This window comes from Trachemys scripta, chromosome 12, assembly GCF_013100865.1.
Source record: "Trachemys scripta elegans isolate TJP31775 chromosome 12, CAS_Tse_1.0, whole genome shotgun sequence".
Taxonomy (NCBI): domain Eukaryota; kingdom Metazoa; phylum Chordata; order Testudines; family Emydidae; genus Trachemys; species Trachemys scripta.
In genome coordinates this window covers 39,337,451-39,356,124 of record NC_048309.1, presented here as the reverse complement: position 1 = coordinate 39,356,124, position 18,674 = coordinate 39,337,451, and the positions used below count along the sequence as shown (strand labels likewise).

The following is an 18,674-nucleotide window of genomic DNA, read 5'->3' as shown; positions in this document are numbered from 1 at the left end:
AGTAAATCCATACACTCTATAGAGTGACTGCATTTAACCACAGGCTCCCTCCACAGTTACTGTAGACTTACTCATGCAAGTTACTATATAGATGCTACAGATTTACTAATTACTCAACAGACTGTACAGGGATTTCAATATATACTACAGACATATGCCATAGATACTACAGATTTACTATAAAGTTATTTAACAGATTCAAGTTGCTCAATAGATACTACAGCATAACTACAGAGTTTCTCCAGTGTATCTAAAAGCAAAATGGAGCCCCGCATATAGAAATGTATATCACAGTTTGAAACTTCTTTATTCTGGCTTCCATTTACTTCCCACCCCAATAGCTGTATCTGATCATCAGTCTCTTCATGGAGCAGATGATCTCCTTGTTCCTGAGTGTGTAGATCATGGGGTTCAGTAGTGGGAAGACCACGGTGTGGAACACGGACACCACCTTGTCCTGGGGGAAGCTGCGGAAGGGGCGGGCATAGATGTAGAGGGCTGGGACGAACATGATGATGACCACGATGATGTGGGTGACACAGGTGGAGGCCGCTTTGTTCTTCTTGCAGAGGGACTGAATCCTGAGCTTGACCAGCAGAATGGTGTAGGAGATGAGGAGGAGGACAAAGCACACCAAGGTGACCAAGCCGCTGTTGGAGAACATCAGCATCTCCATCACGTAGGTGTCGGTGCAGGCCAGCTTGATCACCTGGGGCACATCGCAGAAGAAGTTATCCAGCTCATTGGGGCCGCAGAAGGGCAACCTGATGGTCAGAGCCACCTGGACTATGGAGTGCATGAAGCCCCCCACCCAGGCAGCCCCCACCAGGGCACAGCAGACCCCCCTGCTCACAATGCTGGCATAGTGCAGAGGTTTACAGATGGCCACATAACGATCATAGGCCATAATCATCAGCAGGAAGATCTCAGCTGCCCCCAGGAAGTGGATGAAGAAGATCTGGGCCATGCAGCCCCTGTAGGATATGGCCTTGTGGCGGGAGAAGAAGTCAACCAGCATCTTTGGGGGGGTAACAGAGCAGTAGCAAATGTCCAGGAAGGCCAGGTTGGCCAGCAGGAAGTACATGGGGGAGCCCAGGTGGGGGTCACTCCGGATGGTGAGGATGATGAGGACATTGCCTGGGAGGATGACTATGTAGAAGAGCAGAAAGAGGAAGAAGAGGAAGAGCTGGAGCTTGTGGGCCTGGGGTAGCCCCAGCAGCATGAATTCCGTCACCCGTGTGAGATTCCCATGGTCCATCCCATCAGTGTGGATCCCTGTAGCACACACAGGATCGAGAGAGAGGAGGAGATTATAGCGGCCACTGTGAATGAGCATGCAATAGCACAGTGCGCTGAGCCGAGACATTTGGGCCAGGCAAGGAGGAGCCTCATTATGGGGAAGGAACATTAGAACATAAGAACATAAGAACAGCCGTACTGGGTCAGACCAAAGATCCATCTAGCCCAGTATCCTGTCTCCCTACAGTGGCCAATGCCAGCTGCCCCAGAGGGAGTGAACCTAACAGATTAAGTGATCTCTCTCCTGCCATCCAGCTCCAAACAGAGGCTAGGGACACCATTCCTTATCCAGCCTGTCTAATAGCCATTAATGGACTTAACCTCCATGAATTTATTCAGTTCTCTTTTAAACTCTGTTATAGTCCTAGCCTTCACAACCTCCTCAGGCAAGGAGTTCCACAAGTTGACTGTGTGCTGTGTGAAGAAGAACTTCCCTTTATTTGTTTTAAACCTGCTGCCCATTAATTTCATTTGGTGGCCCCTAGTTCTTGTATTATGGGAATAAGTAAATAACTTTTCCTTATCCACTTTTTCCACACCACTCGTGACTTTATATTCCTTTATCATATTCTCCCTTAGTCTCCTCTTTTCCAAGCTGAAAAGTCCTAGCATCTTTAATCTCTCCTCATATGGGACCCGTTCCATATGAGTAATCATTTTAGTTGCCCTTCTCTGAACCTTTTCTAGTGCCAGTATATCTTTTTTGAGATGAGGAGACCACATCTGTATGCAGTATTCAAGATGTGGGCGTACCATCAATTTATATAAGGGCAATAATATATTCTCAGTCTTATTCTTTATCCCCTTTTTAATGATTCCTAACATCCTGTTTGCTTTTTTGACTGCCGCTGCACACTGCGTGGACGTCTTCAGAGAACTATCCATGATGACTCCAAGATCTTTTTCCTGATTTGTTGTAGCGAAATTTGCCCCCATCATATTGTATGTATAGTTGGGGTTCTTTTTTCCAATGTGCATTACTTCACATTTATCCACATTACATTTCATTTGCCATTTTGTTGCCCAATCACTTAATTTTGTGAGATCTTTTTGAAGTTCTTCACAGTCTGCTTTGGTCCTAACTATCTTGAGCAGTTTAATATCATCTGCAAACGTCACCACCTCACTTTTTACCCCTTTCTCCAGATCATTTATGAATAAGTTGAATAGGATTGGTCCTAGGACAGACCCTTGGGGAACACCACTAGTTACCCCTCTTCATTCTGAGAATGGGAGGAGAATGGAGCCTCCACTGAGGTAACTTACACACCAAGGGATAGACTGTGCTTGCAGGTGCATGGCTGCAGGGTCTACTGGCTTACCCATATGCAGATCTGCAATATAGATGGTCACACTTAACTGAATGGAGTGCTGCCAATTCACACCAGGGGTGAATCTGACCCATTGACTTCAATGGTGCTACTGCCAATTGATGCCAGCTGGGGATCTGGCATTGAATGTATAAATAGACTTATGGAGTTGGTGGTAGAACATCTATACTTAGGGTGACCAGACAGCAAGTGTGAAAAATCGGGACAGGGGGTGGGGGGTAATTGGAGCCTATATAAGAAAAAGACCCCAAAATCGGGACTGTCCCTGTAAAATCACTATATCTGGTCACCCTATCTATACTCATGGTAGCATTCAGATTTTCACTTAAAACATGAAAAGAAGAACATGAGTACATATATATATATGCATCCGAAGAAGTGGGCTGTAGTCCACGAAAGCTTATGCTCTAATAAATTTGTTAGTCTCTAAGGTGCCACAAGTACTCCTGTTCTTCTTTTTGCGGATACAGACTAACACGGCTGTTACTCTGAAACTTAAAACATGGAGTTTTGCAGTGTGTGAAGAATATAGCACAATCTCCCCAAATACACAGCATGTAATTGATAAATAAAGACTGAATTTTCAGATTCTCTCATTTTCTAGTCCAGATTGTAAATCGAGTGATTACACATTGGCCCCTTCTAAAATTTGAAATGTAGAAGGTGTATGGATTTGGGGGGGGGGCACCCTCCAGAAAAAAAATTACTGATTTTTGAGATTAGCAAAATCATTCACCTTTGGTGATTTCATCGTAGGCGACTTTTGAAGTTTCATAATCTGTCACTTTTAAGACTGGTTGAAAATTAGTCATCAAATCTCTCTTTTTTTTAGAGAGAGAATTGGGTTTCTGATTTTTTTTTTAATGTGGGAAGGGTTTTCTTTCCAATATTTTTTTTTTAAATTAGGCTAGAAAACTGAAAACCAAAAATATTTCAAGTTTCTGATATTTTTGTCTGTGGTTCTTTTTAGCAGTTTTTGGCCGTTTTTTGGTTTGTTAGTGACTGTTTGTGTTTGAATTTTTTTTTAAGTTTGAATTGGCCAAAAAGAAAAAAAAAATCTTTTGTTTCTTGACAAAAACCTCAAGTTTTCACCCCCCGCCAAAAACAAACAAAAACAAACAAACAAAAACAAAGAAACAAACAAAAAGAACAGAAAAAAGTCTGATCAGCTCTAGTCATTTAAAAGATATATTTACAATTATATAGAATAACATTCTGTGCTAAAAGAAAATTCTTTGTGTTTTAAAGCCAAGCACTTAAAATTTCAGAAATGCCAGAATGTAGGTTGCTCATGTAACATTTCTTACTCATTTATTGATTCATAGATTCCAAGTCAAAAAGGGACCATTCTGATCATCTAGTCTGACCTCCTGTGTAACACAGGCCAGAGAATAGCCTCAAAATAGTCCCTCTTTGAGCTAGAACATATCTTTCAGAAACCCTAAAAAACAAAAAAAATCCAATCTTGATTTTAAAATTTCCAGAGATGGCAAATCCACCATGACCCTTGATAAATTGTTCCAATGGTTAATTGCCCTAATTGTTAAAAAAACCTACACCTTATTTCCAGTCTGAATTTGTCTAATTTCAACTTCCAGCCATTGCATTGTGTTATCATACCTTTGTCTGTGCGTTTGAAGAGCCAATTGTGAAATATTTGTTCCCAGTGTAGGTACTTATAGACTGAGATCAAGTTTTCCCTTGCCCTTCTCTTTATTAAACTAAACAGCTTGAGCTCCTTAAATCTATCACTATAAGGCAGGTTTTCTAATCCTTTAATCATTCTCGTGGCTCTTCCTTCAATCCTCTTTAATATAGCAACATCCTCCTTGAATTGTGGACACGAACTGGAGACAAGATTCCAGCAGCAGTAGCACCCTTGCCAAATTCACAGGTTATATAACCTCTCCTCTCCTGCTCTAGGTTCCCATGTTTAAGCATTTCAGGATAGCAATAGCTCTTCCCCCCCCCCCCAGTGTTGCACTGGGAACTCATGTTCAGCTGATTATCCACCATGACCCCTCCAAATCTTTTTTTCTAAGTCACTGCTTCCCAGGACAGAGGCCCCCATCCTGTGAGTATGGCATACATTCTTTGTTCCTAGATGTGTGCATTTACATTTAGCTGTATTAAAATGTGTATTGTTTGCTTTTGCCCAGTTTACCAAGCAACCCAGGGCCAAAATGTAGGGCCAAAAACGGATCCCTGTGGGACCCATAGGCGTAGTTTGATTTCCAATCGGACCATGTCGGGGGTGGGTGATTCTGTGTATGCCCAAGGCTTGCAGTTGGGGGGGGCAATGCTCCCCCTGTCTTCTCCAAACTACACTCCTGGTGTAGAATCACACCCTCTCAATAATGATTCCCCGTTTGCATACAGTTTGGGTATTGCTACACTGCAATTGGGATATCTGATTGCAATTTAGACATACCCTTTGAGACCTAGACAGTTTTTAAATCATTTAATTTGTCATGTTAATTTTGCATCTTTCTAATTTTGTAATAAAAATATGGTGTGGTTCCTTCTGTCCTGTCCTCTCTGCATTAGAAAGGCAAGGTGGGTGAGCTGATAACTTTTATTGGACTAACTTCTGTTGCTCAAAGAGACAAGCTTTCAAGCTACACAGAGCTCTTCTTCAGCTCCTTGGACTAATACAACTATAACAATACTGCAAACAATTCTTAGGCATTGATATTATGATACACTGTAATTACATGATCACAAACTATATTTTCCTGCTTTATTCAGTGCACAGGATGGACAAGAGTATAATACTCTCTGCTCAGAGCTGTTGTTCCCAGTGTTTAAAATCAATGAAATTCCTCTTATCTCTCAGCTGTTCAGCCAGGCCCTAGTGCTGCCTGGTGATTGTCTAGGACACAGAAGAAAAACCCAGATGTAGAGCTGCTCAGAAAATGGGATTTCCATCCCATGGAAAATTCCAAAATGTCAACAATAGCTTCCATCATGAATTGGGATGAAAATTGAAAAGGAAAAGCTCAGAAAGTTTTCAATTCAGAAAGGTCAAAACAAAACATTTCAACATTTCCTATCACAATACAAAGTTGAAATGTTGACGCAATCGTGCAGATTTGTTGAAGGATTTGTGTGTGTGTTTAAGGGAGTATCAATGGAAATCAAGAGATTTCATTTGGAATCAACTGCTGGCTGAAAATGTGGATTCAAAATGAAACATGCCATTTCAAAGTATCATTCAGCACATTTGTTGTTTCAATTTTCATGACAGAAAATCAAAAATGGAATTGAAATCAGCAATGTTAACAATTTCAAGAAAGAAAGAAAGAAAGAAAGAAAGGGGAGGGAAGGGAAGGGAAGGGAAATGAAAAGAAGATTTAAGGTGGAAAGGAAGCACCTAACTGCAGACAGAAGGAAGGAAGGAAGAGTACATGAGCTTGGGTTTCCTCCCTGTAAAGGAGCTTCTGTCTCCTTTGCTCAGACAGGTTGGCCAAGCGGGGCAGAGAGCAACTTACCTGGAGGTCCCTGGATGGGATCCCAGCTGTGCCAGCAGTGGCTGTATGATGAGGTTATGGTGCATCTCCATCCAATACCCAGCTGCCCCCATGACACTGAAAGCACCACCTCAGTTGTCAGCCTCAGCTGAGAAGTGAATATGCTCCCTTTCCTGCCTTGGCAGGCAGGGCCAGGCTGATGTTAATGTGAATGCAGCTATGCCATGAACCAAGGGCATCTGCCTCCGGGCACTCAGTTCACTCCAACACATGGCACATAGCAAAACAGGACTCTGGCCCTCTCACCCACCTTCAGAGGAGAAGGGATGTAGGGAAGATGTCTTAGCAAGTGCCCACCTCTGCTCAGCCACCTCCTAGTGAGGTGCTGGGAATGCTGTCCATGTGATTGTGGGGAGTCAGGGGACGAGATGCCTAGCTCAGAGTCAAGGGCCTTTGTTATAGGTAGCACAGATCCAGTCCCTAAGGGGTGCGGAAGCAGCTGGGGGAGGTGCCAGACAGTCGCTTGGCAGGAGAGAAGGGGCAGTGATGGACAGTCTATGAGGGTTACTGTAGAACAATCTCTCTCACAGCAGGTGTGATGCCAGTCACAGTGCTTCAGTGTATGAATCCAAAGATCCGAAGACCTCTAAAAAAGGGGGATGATGTGAGTCCGACTGTGATAGTGTACCCCATAAGGCTTTATGGGGGTGTGTGCTTATAAATGTATGTATGATATAACTGAAATAAGATTTTGCTACATATGCCATGTAACATATCTACGTAAAAGTTATCATCTACTGGTTATGTTCATCATAGTTATATGCAGGTACCATTTGTGTGTTCAAAGGTATGAACATTGGCTGTATACTTGCTTGATTTTTTAGTAGCCTTAGTTAGGATATTTGGTCACTTCTTGGGAAAGGAATGTGCAAGTTAAGTGCTCGGTCAGGAAGTACTTAACAGACAAAAGAGCTTGGAAGACTCCAATCCACATAAGAAGTCTACCTGAGGACGTTCAAGGTAGCGTGTGGGTAATGGCATCCGAAGAAGTGGGCTGTAGTCCACGAAAGCTTATGCTCTAATAAATTTGTTAGTCTCTAAGGTGCCACAAGTACTCCTGTTCTTCTTTTTGCGGATACAGACTAACACGGCTGTTAATCTGATACCTGCAAGTCCTGAGTCATGCCTGGGCATATGACTTGTGACTTGCCCATGTGATTCCAAATCTCCATTTTGTCACTGGATTCTACACAGGGGGAGGGAGGGGTGTCTACCCAGATATGCAAACTAGATAAAATCAATTTAGGATTGAATAAGGACTGGGAATGGCTGAGCCATTACAAACATTAAATCTATCTAACCTTGTAAGTATTCTCACACTTCTCATAGAGTCATAGATTCATAGATCTAGGACTGGAAGGGACCTCGAGAGGTCATCAAGTCCAGTCTCCTGCCCGCATGGAAGGACCAAATACTATCTAGAGCATCCCTGATAGACATTTATCTAACCTACTCTTAAATATCTCCAGAGATGGAGATTCCACAACCTCCCTAGGCAATTTATTCCAGTGTTTAGCCACCCTGACAGTTAGGAACTTTTTCCTAATGTCCAACCTAGACCTCCCTTGCTGCAGTTTAAGCCCATTGCTTCTTGTTCTATCCTTAGAGGCTAAGGTGAACAAGTTTTCTCCTGCCTCCTTATGACACCCTTTTAGATACCTGAAAACTGCTATCATGTCCCCTCTCAGTCTTCTCTTTTCCAAACTAAACAAACCCAATTCTTTCAGCCTTCCTTCATAGGTCATGTTCTCTAGGCCTTTATTCATTCTTGTTGCTCTTCTCTGGACCCTTTCCAATTTCTCCACATCTTTCTTGAAATGCAGTGCCCAGAACTGGACACAATACTCCAGCTGAGGCCTAACCAGAGCAGAGTAGAGCGGAAGAATGACTTCTCATGTCTTGCTCACAACACACCTGTTAATGCATCCCAGAATCATGTTTGCTTTTTTTGCAACAGCATCACACTGTTGACTCATATTTAGCTTGTGGTCCACTATAACCCCTAGATCCCTTTCTGCCGTACTCCTTCCTAGACAGTCTCTTCCCATTCTGTATGTGTGAAACTGATTTTTTTTCCCTAAGTGGAGCACTTTGCATTTGTCTTTGTTAAACTTCAACCTGTTTAACTCAGACCATTTCTCCAATTTGTCCAGATCATTTTGAATTATGACCCTGTCCTCTAAAGCGGTTGCAATCCCTCCCAGTTTGGTATCATCCGCAAACTTAATAAGTGTACTTTCTATGTCTATATCTAAGTCGTTAATGAAGATATTGAACAGAGCCGGTCCCAAAACAGACCCCTGCGGTACACCCACTCGTTACGCCTTTCCAGCAGGATAGGGAACCATTAATAACAACTCTCTGAGTATGGTTATCCAGCCAGTTATGCACCCACCTTATAGTAGCCCCATCTAAATTGTATTTGCCTAGTTTATTAATAAGAATATCATGCGAGACCATATCAAATGCCTTACTAAAGTCTAGGTATACCACATCCACAGCTTCTCCCTTATCCACAAGACTCGTTATCCTATCGAAGAAAGCTATCAGATTGGTTTGACATGATTTGTTCTTTACAAATCCATGCTGGCTGTTCCCTATCACCTTACCACCTTCCAAGTGTTTGCAGATGATTTCCTTAATTACTTGCTCCATTATCTTCCCTGGCACAGAAGTTAAACTAACTGGTCTGTAGTTTCCTGGATTGTTTTTATTTCCCTTTTTATAGATGGGCACTATATTTGCCCTTTTCCAGTCTTCTGGAATCTCTCCCGTCTCCCATGATTTTCCAAAGATAATAGCTAGAGGCTCAGATACCTCCTCTATTAGCTCCTTGAGTATTCTAGAATGCATTTCATCAGGCCCTGGTGACTTGCAGGCATCTAACTTTTCTAAGTTTTAACTTTTTCAAACTGTCTGTACTGGGTTATCTTGATTATCACTTCAAATGTTTTTTTTCTCTTACTTAATTGGCCTCTCAGAGTTGGTAAGACAACTCCCACCTGTTCATGCTCTCTGTATGTGTGTTTATATATATCCTCAATATATGTTCCATTCTATATGCATCTGAAGAAGTGGGCTGTAGCCCACAAAAGCTTATGCTCTAATAAATTTGTTAGTCTCTAAGGTGCCACAAGTACTCCTGTTCTTTTTACCCAGAAGAGAAAGTCTATTTAAACCCTTGGGAGACCCCACCATTTTGTCTTCAGCTGGCTAAAGAGAAAGCCTCTCCACCCCACCCCCCCCCCCCCCCCCCCCCCCCCAGGATACTGAAAGAAACTGGAACGAAGGGCAGAGACTGCAAGAGGTACGAGTGATTGCTGGACCCAGGCTAAAAGGAGATTAGTCTGTGTCATAACTATAATGGGAAGGGTAATAACCCTCCTGTGTACAGTACTATAAAATCTTCTTTTTAAGAACCTGATTGATTTTTCCTTGTTTTTAGATCCAAGGGGGTTAGATCTTGATCCACCAGGAGTTGGTGGGAGAAAGGAGGGGGATGGTTAATTTCTCCTTGTTGTAAGATCCAAGGGGTTTGGATCTGTATTCATCAGGGAATTGGTGAAGAGTCTCTCAAGGCTACCCAGGGAAGGGAATTAGCACTTTGGGAGTGGTGGCAGTGGACCAGATCTAAGCTGGTAGTTAAGCTTAGAAGTTTTCATGCAGGCCCCCACATTCGTACCCTAAAGTTCAGAGTGGGGAAGCAGCCTTGACAGTCTGTAAAAGGGAGCATGTTGGAACTGGTGAGATTATCTGTATTCAGTTTGATTAGACAACAATTTATGAGTTTACCCTGCATAAGCTTTATACAGGGTAAAACAGATTTATTTGGGTTTAGACCCCATTGGGAGTTGGGCATCTGAGTGTTAAAGACAGGAACACTTCTGTTAGCTGCTTTCAGGTAAATCTGCAGCTTTGGGGCAAGTAATTCAGACCCTGGGTCTGGGTTGGAGCAGATGGGTGTGTCTGGATCAGCAAGACAGGGTGCTGGATTCCCAGGCTGGCAGAGGGAAAGGAGGAGTAGAAGTAGTCTTGGCACATCAGGTGGCAGCTCCTAAGGGGGTTTCTGTGATCCAACCCATCACACTGACCACCTCCATTTTATAGATGGGGAAACTGAGGCATAAAGAGACACAGAAGTGATTTGTTCATGGTCACACAGGTATTTAAAGGCAACAATGAATAGATCCCGGAAGTCCTGACTCCCAGTGCACCTCACACTAACCACTGGAGATCACTCCCCTTTGAGAGCTGGGAACAGAACCCAGTCCCCCACTCTAACCACTAGGCCCTTATACACCCCAGAACTGGGATGGAGCCCAGGAATCCTGCTTCCCATCATCCCCGTGCTAGACCTGTAGATCCCAATCCCCTCCCCAGGGATGGGTATATAACTCCCAGTCCACACTGCTCTAACCATCTGGACCCTCTAGTTAGGAAATTAAAAGAAATAAGGTTTTTTTGAGTTATATAAATAAATAGAGAATAAGAAAGGTTGATTTTGGGCTGCTATGGAGTGTGGATGGGAAGGAGATTAAAAATATTCTAGCTATGTCCCACAACCTAAATGAATACTTTGCCTCAGGTTCTCAGTAAGGCTGATAACATGGTAACTGTTCATCAAGGCAATACGGCTAATAGAAACCAGTGTCTAGAAATGTAAATGATACATCTGAGGGGGAAGAAAAACATAGAATCATAGAATATCAGAGTTGGAAGGGACCTCAGGAGGTCATCTAGTCCAACCCCTTGCTCAAACAGGACCAATCCCCAACTAAATCATCCCAGCCAGGGCTTTGTCAAGCCTGACCATAAAAACCTCTAAGGAAGGAGAGTCCACCACCTCCCTAGGTAACCCATTCCAGTGCTTCGCCACACTCCTAGTGAAAAAGTTTTCCCTAATATCCAACCTAAACCTCCCCCACTGCAACTTGAGACTATTATTCCTTCTTCTGTCATTGCTACCACTGAGAACAGTCTAGATCTATCCTCTTTGGAACCCCCTTTCAGGTAGTTGAAAGCAGCTATCAAATCTCCCCTCGTTCTTCTCTTCTGCAGACTAAATAATCCCAGTCCCCTCAGCCTCTCCTCATAAATCATGTGCTCCAGCCCCCTAATCATTTTTGTTGCCCTCCACTGGACTCTTTCCAATTTTTCCATATCCTTCTTGTAGTGTGGGGCCCAAAACTGGACACAGTACTCCAGATGAGGCCTCACCAATGTCGAATAGAGGGGAACGATCACGTCCCTTGATCTGCTGGCAATACTCCTACTTATACAGCCCAAAATGCTGTTAGCCATCTTGGCAACAAGGGCACACTGTTGACTCTTATCCAGCTTCTCATCCACTGTAACCCCTAGGTCCTTTTCTTCCAAACTGTTGCCTAGACATTCAGTCCCTAGTCTGTAGCAGTGCATGAGATTCTTCCATCCTAAGTGCAGGACTCTGCACTTGTCCTTGTTGAACCTCATCAGATTTCTTTTGGCCCAATCCTCTAATTTGACTAACATCAAGAGCTTAATGCATAGAAATTGGGCAGAACGGATCATTTCCATCCCACAATACTAAAAGAACTGGCACATGAGATTGCTAGTCTGGTAGCCATCAATTTTTAATAAATCTGTGTCATGGTATCTGGTATGGGTCACAGCTGAGAGGGCCAATCTCAGGTCAGACAATCAAAAAATTGGGCAGACACCCCTACACTGGTTAGGGTTACCATATTTGAACATTCAAAAAAGAGGACACTCCACAGGGGTGTCGGCCCTGCCCACAGTTCACCCCCACTCCTCCCATGCTCCACCCCGACTCTGCTCCAAGTCCTGCCCCCTCCCCACTTGGCCCCACCACCGCACCCCTCCTCACCTCCTGACCCGACACTGGCTTGCTGCATCCCTCCTCAGTCCCCCACCCACCGCTCACCTCCTCTCACCTGCCACTCACCTCCTCACTCCCCTGCCAGAAATCCCCATGCCTATCCCAAGAACCCCCGCCTGCCACTGGCTCACCACTTCTTCCCTCCAAACCCCTGCCCTCTGCCCGCCGCTGGCCTTTTCACCTGCCCCCGCTCACCTACTCAACCCCCGCTGCTCACCGCTTGCCTATTCACCCCGCCCCACTCTCCTACTCACCCTTCCTTCCGCAGGTCCCACTGGCTCCTAGGATCAGGGGCAGCCGAGGGGTCTCCACGTGCTGTGCCCGCCACAAGCATGAGCTCTGTGGCTCCCATTGGCCAGGAAAAGCACCAATGGGAGTTGCCGGAGCCACAGAGTGGGGCTTGCAGGTGCCGGCAGCGTGCAGAGAGCCCTCCACCCCCTTGACTGTACCCAACCCTAAGAGCCAGAGGGATCTGCTGGGGGGCGAGCTGGGGAATCCTGGTGGTGCTTACCTGGGGTGGCTCCCAGGAAGCATTCGGCAGGTCCCTCTGGCTCCTAGAGTTGGGTTGGGTCGGGGGGGCTGAGGGCTCTCTGCCCGCTGTGGGTGCCTGCAAGCCCTGCCCCCGCAGCTCTGATTGGGCAGGTGGGAGCCGGTGCAGCACATGGAGACCCCCTCCACACACTGCAGGCTCCTGCCCATGGGTGGGGACTGGGAGCAGCCACAGGAAGCGCTGTCAGCCCCGGACTTTGGATTTAGGATTGCCATACATTTATATTTTCCTGGACGTTTTTAGATATTAAACAAATTCTCCCCGATGGCAATTAAAGAACTAAAAAGCTGGATATGTCCGGGAAAATAAGGACGTATGGTAACCCTAACACTGCTGGTATAGTCTATAATAAGATGTAACCAAATGAGCAATAAATGTGTGCTCCTGGATCACTATACTAGCTTAAAATGGAGCCACAGACAGTCCCCTTAGACCAGGGGTCTCAAAGTTCTGGTCCGCAGGCCATCTGTGGTCCAAGAACCTCCCCACTGTGGCCCCCGGAAACTTTTTAAAAAGTTCTTTCATCCGGCCCTCATGGCTGCCAGCTACGGGGGGTGGGAGGGGGCGGGAGGAGAGATTAACATGCCACTCCCCCCAATGTTGCTCCATCCTGCTGCTCCTGGGCCCCTCCCAGGGGTTGCATGCAGGAATGTGTCATTCACCTCGGGCAGCTCTGCTCCCTGCAAGTGGTTCCCTATCTCTGCTGTTGCCAGCAGAGCCACAGAGGAGAGTTCCATGCAGCCACGCTGCTGACTGTCTGCTACAGGCACCGTCCCCTGCAGCTCCCCTTCCCTGGGGGAGAGGAACAGAGATACCATCACTAGTTGCTGGGCAGAGTCAGCCATGGAGCCAGCATCACTAGTCACAGGAGAGAGTCAGCCGGGATGGCATGAGGCCAAAGGAGTGAGGGGAAAGGGTGGGAAATGGGCTGGGAGGTGGTGTGAACACCATCTTCAGTGACATTATTGGCCCGCTGGGAGGATTTGAGGACTGGCACTGGCCCTAAGGTAAATTGAGTTTGAGACCCCTGCCTTAGACACTCCAGCCTATAATACCACCCAGACAAGCCAGATGTCTGTGATGAAAGGTTATTAAAACCAAAAATCACCTCACATTAGGTTACTTCCAGCTCCAAAGGGTCAGTCACTGGTCCCAGGTCAAGGGACATTCAGGATCTCATCAAAGACAACACTGTAGCCAATCCTATAGTAAACTAACTAAAGATTTATTATATAAGAAAAGAGAGAAAGAGTGTATTGAGAGGATAAAGCAGGTAACATACATTACAGGTGAGTAAGAGTTAATAAGCCAAATGATAGCAGAGGTGTAGTAATCTGATGGTTTTCCATATTTCTCTCAGGGTTACCTAGAATGGCTGTAGGGGTCTTGGACCAATTGCTCAGAATTCTCTCCTGTTAGAATTCATTGGTCCAGAGAGAAAAAAGATGGTTCCCAAGGCTGCTTCTTATAGTTGAAAACAAACTGACAAGTGTTAACCCAGCACGAGTCTGTCAGCTTTCACTGTTGAACACACAACGACCCACTCTTTGAAGATAACATTTTACCTCCTATGAATATACGAGTAACTTAGGTGTAGTGATTTACCTAATGTAATTTTCAGCCATCATTACAATAGGGATAGATGAGTGACAATATTACAGGTAACATTCATGAGTTTCATGCACTGTATACATCAAATAGATTTTTATCTTAACACGTCTTTGATCTAAGGCTAATTTAATCCAAGATACAGGCAGATAAAAACAATACAATTAACATCTCCCTTGAGTTCAAGCAAGAAAAATGAATGGAGCTATGTCTACTAGCCCACTTACTATTTCTTTGATAATCTTACGCAAGTGAATTTCCCTGTTGGTCTGTCTCCATCACAGAGTTGGCAAACTGTTTAGACAGCATCACAATCTGTCTATACTTTAAAAAAATCTGTCTAAATAAATCCAGCTGACTGGAGAATAGCTAACATCATACCTATTGTTAATATATAGTCTTGTTTGTTAGCCTGAGATAGAATTTTGGGTTTGACTTTTTGACACTTTGTTGCATTTCCCACAAACAAATGGTCACACACATTTCTCACAACGAGATGGTCACACAGAGATTCAAAGGCAACAATGAATAGAGCCCAGAAGTCCTGTCAGATGGGGCTTTTATTGTAATTCAAAAAGATAAGGGATAGAGCTAAAGTGTTACAGGGTATTGTGGGAGTGTAATATATGAGCATACACTGGAAGGCTGCCTGGCTCCTCTCTCAAGCCAAGATCAAGCAACCAGTTAGGAGGAGCAAGGGGAAATAGGAGGTGGGGGGCAGGCATAAGAAACACTAAAAGCCAAAGAAAAGCCTGGCCTTGGCCAGAACACAACCCCACTCCTTAGCCCTCCAATGGAATACAAAAAAGGTGGGACGAAGACCCTAGCCTCACAACCCTCCAATACGGAACACGACCATAAGTTGTAAGAGGTGAGATTAAGGGCGTGCACTGCAGGTATATTTGGGCCTGATAAGAAGGAGGAGGTGGGAATGGGAAATGGGAATGGGGAGGTGGGAATGGAACACTGGGGAAACAGACTCTGCCAGTTTGTAGAGATATGGATCTGCTTCCTTGGAACTAACCCCAATAAACATTACATTGCCTGCACTTTGGACTTCTGTCTTCTGCTTTCTGTCTGCGTGACAAGAAACAGGGGAGGGGTGAAGGGAAAGCCCTCTAACACCTATATTTAATAAAGAGAAAAAAGCGATCTGGGTGATTAGAGACCTGTCAGTCTGACCTCAATAGTAAGCACGGTTTTAGAATAAACAGTGGAGGAAATAATTAAATTAATGGAGGTACATGGTAAAGGAAATGTAATGCAACATGGATTTACCCAAGGTAGATCATGCCAAACTACCCTGAATTCCTTCTTTGAGAAACTATCTGATTATTTAGAGAAGGGAAGTTCAGTCGATCTAATCTACTTTCACTTCAGTAAAGCATTTGATACAATACCACATGGGAAATTATTAGTTAAATTAGAGAAGATGGGGATTAGTACAAACATTGTAAAGTAGATAAGGAGCTGGCTAACGGGGAGAAGGCAATGCATTCTGCTGAAAGATGAATTATTGGACTGGATGGAGGTAACAAGGTTCCTCAAGGATTTGTCTTTGGACAAGCCTTATTCAATATTCTTGTTATTCACTTTGGCACAAAGAGTAGGAGTGTGCTAATGAAGCTTGCTGATGACACAGAGTTGGGAGGCATCATCAAAGCAAGGGAGGATCAGAAAGTTATACAGGAAAATCTGAATGAACTTGAAGACTGGACGATCGAGGTGCTAAAGGAGCACTCAAGGATGATAAGCCCGTTGCGGAGAACCTAAATGAATTCTTTGCATTGGTCTTCATGGCTGAGGATGTGAGTGAAATTCCCAAACCTGACCCATTCTTTTTAGGTGACAGATCTGAGGAACTGTCCCTGACTGAGGTGTCATTAGAGAAGGTTTTGGAACAAATTGATAAATTAAACAGCAATACGTCACCAGGACCAGATGGTATTCACCCAAGGAACTCAAATGTGAACTTGCAGAACTACTAACTTTAGTCTGTAACCTATCATTTCAATCAGCTTCTGTACCGGAGGATAGCTAATGTGACACCAATTTTTAAAAAGGCCTCCAGAGGTCATCCAGGCAATTACAGGCCTGTAAGCCTGACTTCAGTACTGGGAAACTGGTTGAAACTATAATAAAGAACAATATTGTCAGACATGTAGATTAACATAATTTGTTGGGGAAGAAACAACATGGTTTTTGTAAAGGGAAATCATGGCTCACCAATCTATTAGAGATCTTTGAGGGGGTCCAGAAGCATGTGGACCAAGGGGATCCAGTGGATATAGTGTACTTAGATTTTCAGAAAGCCTTTGACAAGGTCCCTCACCAAAGGCTCTTATGCAAAGTAATCTGCCACAGGATAAGAGGGAAGGTGCTCTCATGGATTGGTAACTGGTTAAAAGATAGGAAAAAAGGGTAGGTATAAATGGTCAGTTCTCAGAATGGAAAGAGGTAAATAGTGGTGTCCCCCAGGGATCTATACTGGGCCCAGTCCTATTCAATATATTAATAAATGATCTGGAAAAAGGGGTAAACAGTGAGGTGGCAAAATTTGCCAATGGTACAAAATTACTAAAGATAATTAAGACCCAGGCAGACTGTGAAGAGCTACAAAAGAATCTCTCAAAACTGGGTGACTGGGCAACAAAAAGGCAGATGAAATTTAATGTTGTTAAATGCAAAATAATGCACATTGGAAAGCATAATCTCAACTATACACATAAAATGATGGGGTCTAAATTAGCTGTGACCACTCAAGAAAGAGATCTTGAAGTCATTGTGGATAGTTCTCTGAAAACATCCACTCAATGTGCAATGGCAGTCAAAAAAGCGAACAGAATGCTGGGAATAATAATAAAAAGGGATAGATAATGAGACAGAACATATCATGTTGCCTCTCTATAAATCCATGGTACACCCACATCTTGAATACTGTGTGCAGATGTGGTCGCCCCATCTCAAGGTTCAGAGAAGGGCAACACAAATGATTAGGGGTATGGAACGGCTTCCATATGGGGAGAGATTAATGAGACTGGGACTTTTCAGCTTGGAAAAGAGACAGCTAAGGGGAGATATGATTGAGGTCTATAAAATCATGACTGGTGTAGAGAAAGTAGATAAGGATGTGTTGTTTACTACTTCTCATAAAACAAGAACTAGGGGGTCACCAAATGAAATTAATGGGCAGCAGGTTTAAAACAAAAGGAAGTATTTCTTCACATGACACTCAGTCAACCTGTGGAACTCCTTGCCAGAGGATGTTGTGAAGACCATAATAGGGTTAAAAAAAGAACTAGATAAATTCATGAAGGATATGTCCATCAATGGCTATTAGCCAGGATGGACAGGAATGGTGTCCCTAGCCTCTGTTTGCCAGAAGCTGGGAATGAGCGACAGGGGATGGATCACTTGATAATTACCTGTTCTGTTCATTCCCTGTGAGGGACCTGGCACTGGCCACTGTTGGAAGACAGGATACTGGGCTAGATGGACCTTTGGTCTGACCCAGTAGGGTCATTCTTATGTTCTCATGTTCTTGTGTGAGAGAAATATGGTGACATTCAATAGTACAAAGTTCAAGGTCATGAGGATTTTGGCAACACTTTGTTTTCATCTTACAGGGAGTTAAAATTAGAAGCTTCTGATGGAAAATGTTGAGTTAAAGCTACTAATTTTTGTGAATTTTTATTGAAAGACCTTTTTTCTGCATTTGACATCAACATTGGAAATTTTCATACACTAAAATCCGATATCAAAAACTGTTGACTGTATGTTAGCAATATTTAAACACTTTTTTACATTAAATGCTGGGGGAAATAGTGAAACCAAGGCACAGAGTGACGCAACTTGGGCCAGGTCACACAGCAGGTCAGTGTCAGGGCCAGAAATAAATGCCATGTCTCCTGAGTACCAGGCCTGTGCCCCTACCAATTGGATCAGACTCATTGTTCTATATCCTACTGCCTCTCTGTAATTGTGATCACTTGAGTTTCCGGGAACTGTGAGGAAAACACGCTACAGTAACTTTGCCTCTGCTCCTGTGCTGTGCAGGGCTCCAGGGAGTGAGTGCCTGAAAGCCCTTAGGGGAATAGATATGGATAAATATCCTTCCAACAGTTAGACACGCACAGCTCGTCTGCAGAGAGCAACAGGTCTCAGTATATTTCCAGCAGGCCAGGCTCCGTGTCAGCAGAGAAAGGTCTGTCTTAATACAGTAATAGGGACATTTAGATTGATAGATAAATAGCCAAAAGGAGGCTGGGGTTGGAGGAGAGAAGAGCTGGGAGGATTCCACACACAATGGTGCGGTAAGTTTGCTGTTGCAATTAAATACATGTGGGGTTTGCAGAGGCACCCTTTAAGGGGGAAAAACATAAATGGACCCTATGTATTTTTTTCAGACTTTGAGTTTGGCCATGGAAGGCTAAAGCAACCCAGATCAGGGGTTACTTTAGGAAAGTGATGATAGAATG

General features: G+C 44.0%; 1 protein-coding gene across 1 annotated transcript; it reads right to left on the bottom strand.

Moving 5' to 3' along the window:
- Positions 1-322: 322 nt before the first annotated feature.
- LOC117885844 (olfactory receptor 4N2-like) lies at positions 323-1,258 on the bottom strand. Its single transcript, XM_034787348.1, has one exon. It carries the CDS (start codon positions 1,256-1,258, stop codon positions 323-325), a length of 936 nt encoding a protein of 311 aa, XP_034643239.1.
- Between the last annotated feature and the right edge of the window lie 17,416 nt (positions 1,259-18,674).

What these genes read in the sequence shown, in the direction of transcription:
- LOC117885844 (XM_034787348.1), bottom strand. Translation starts at nt 1,258, where the DNA reads ATGGACCATGGGAATCTCACACGGGTGACGGAATTCATGCTGCTGGGG.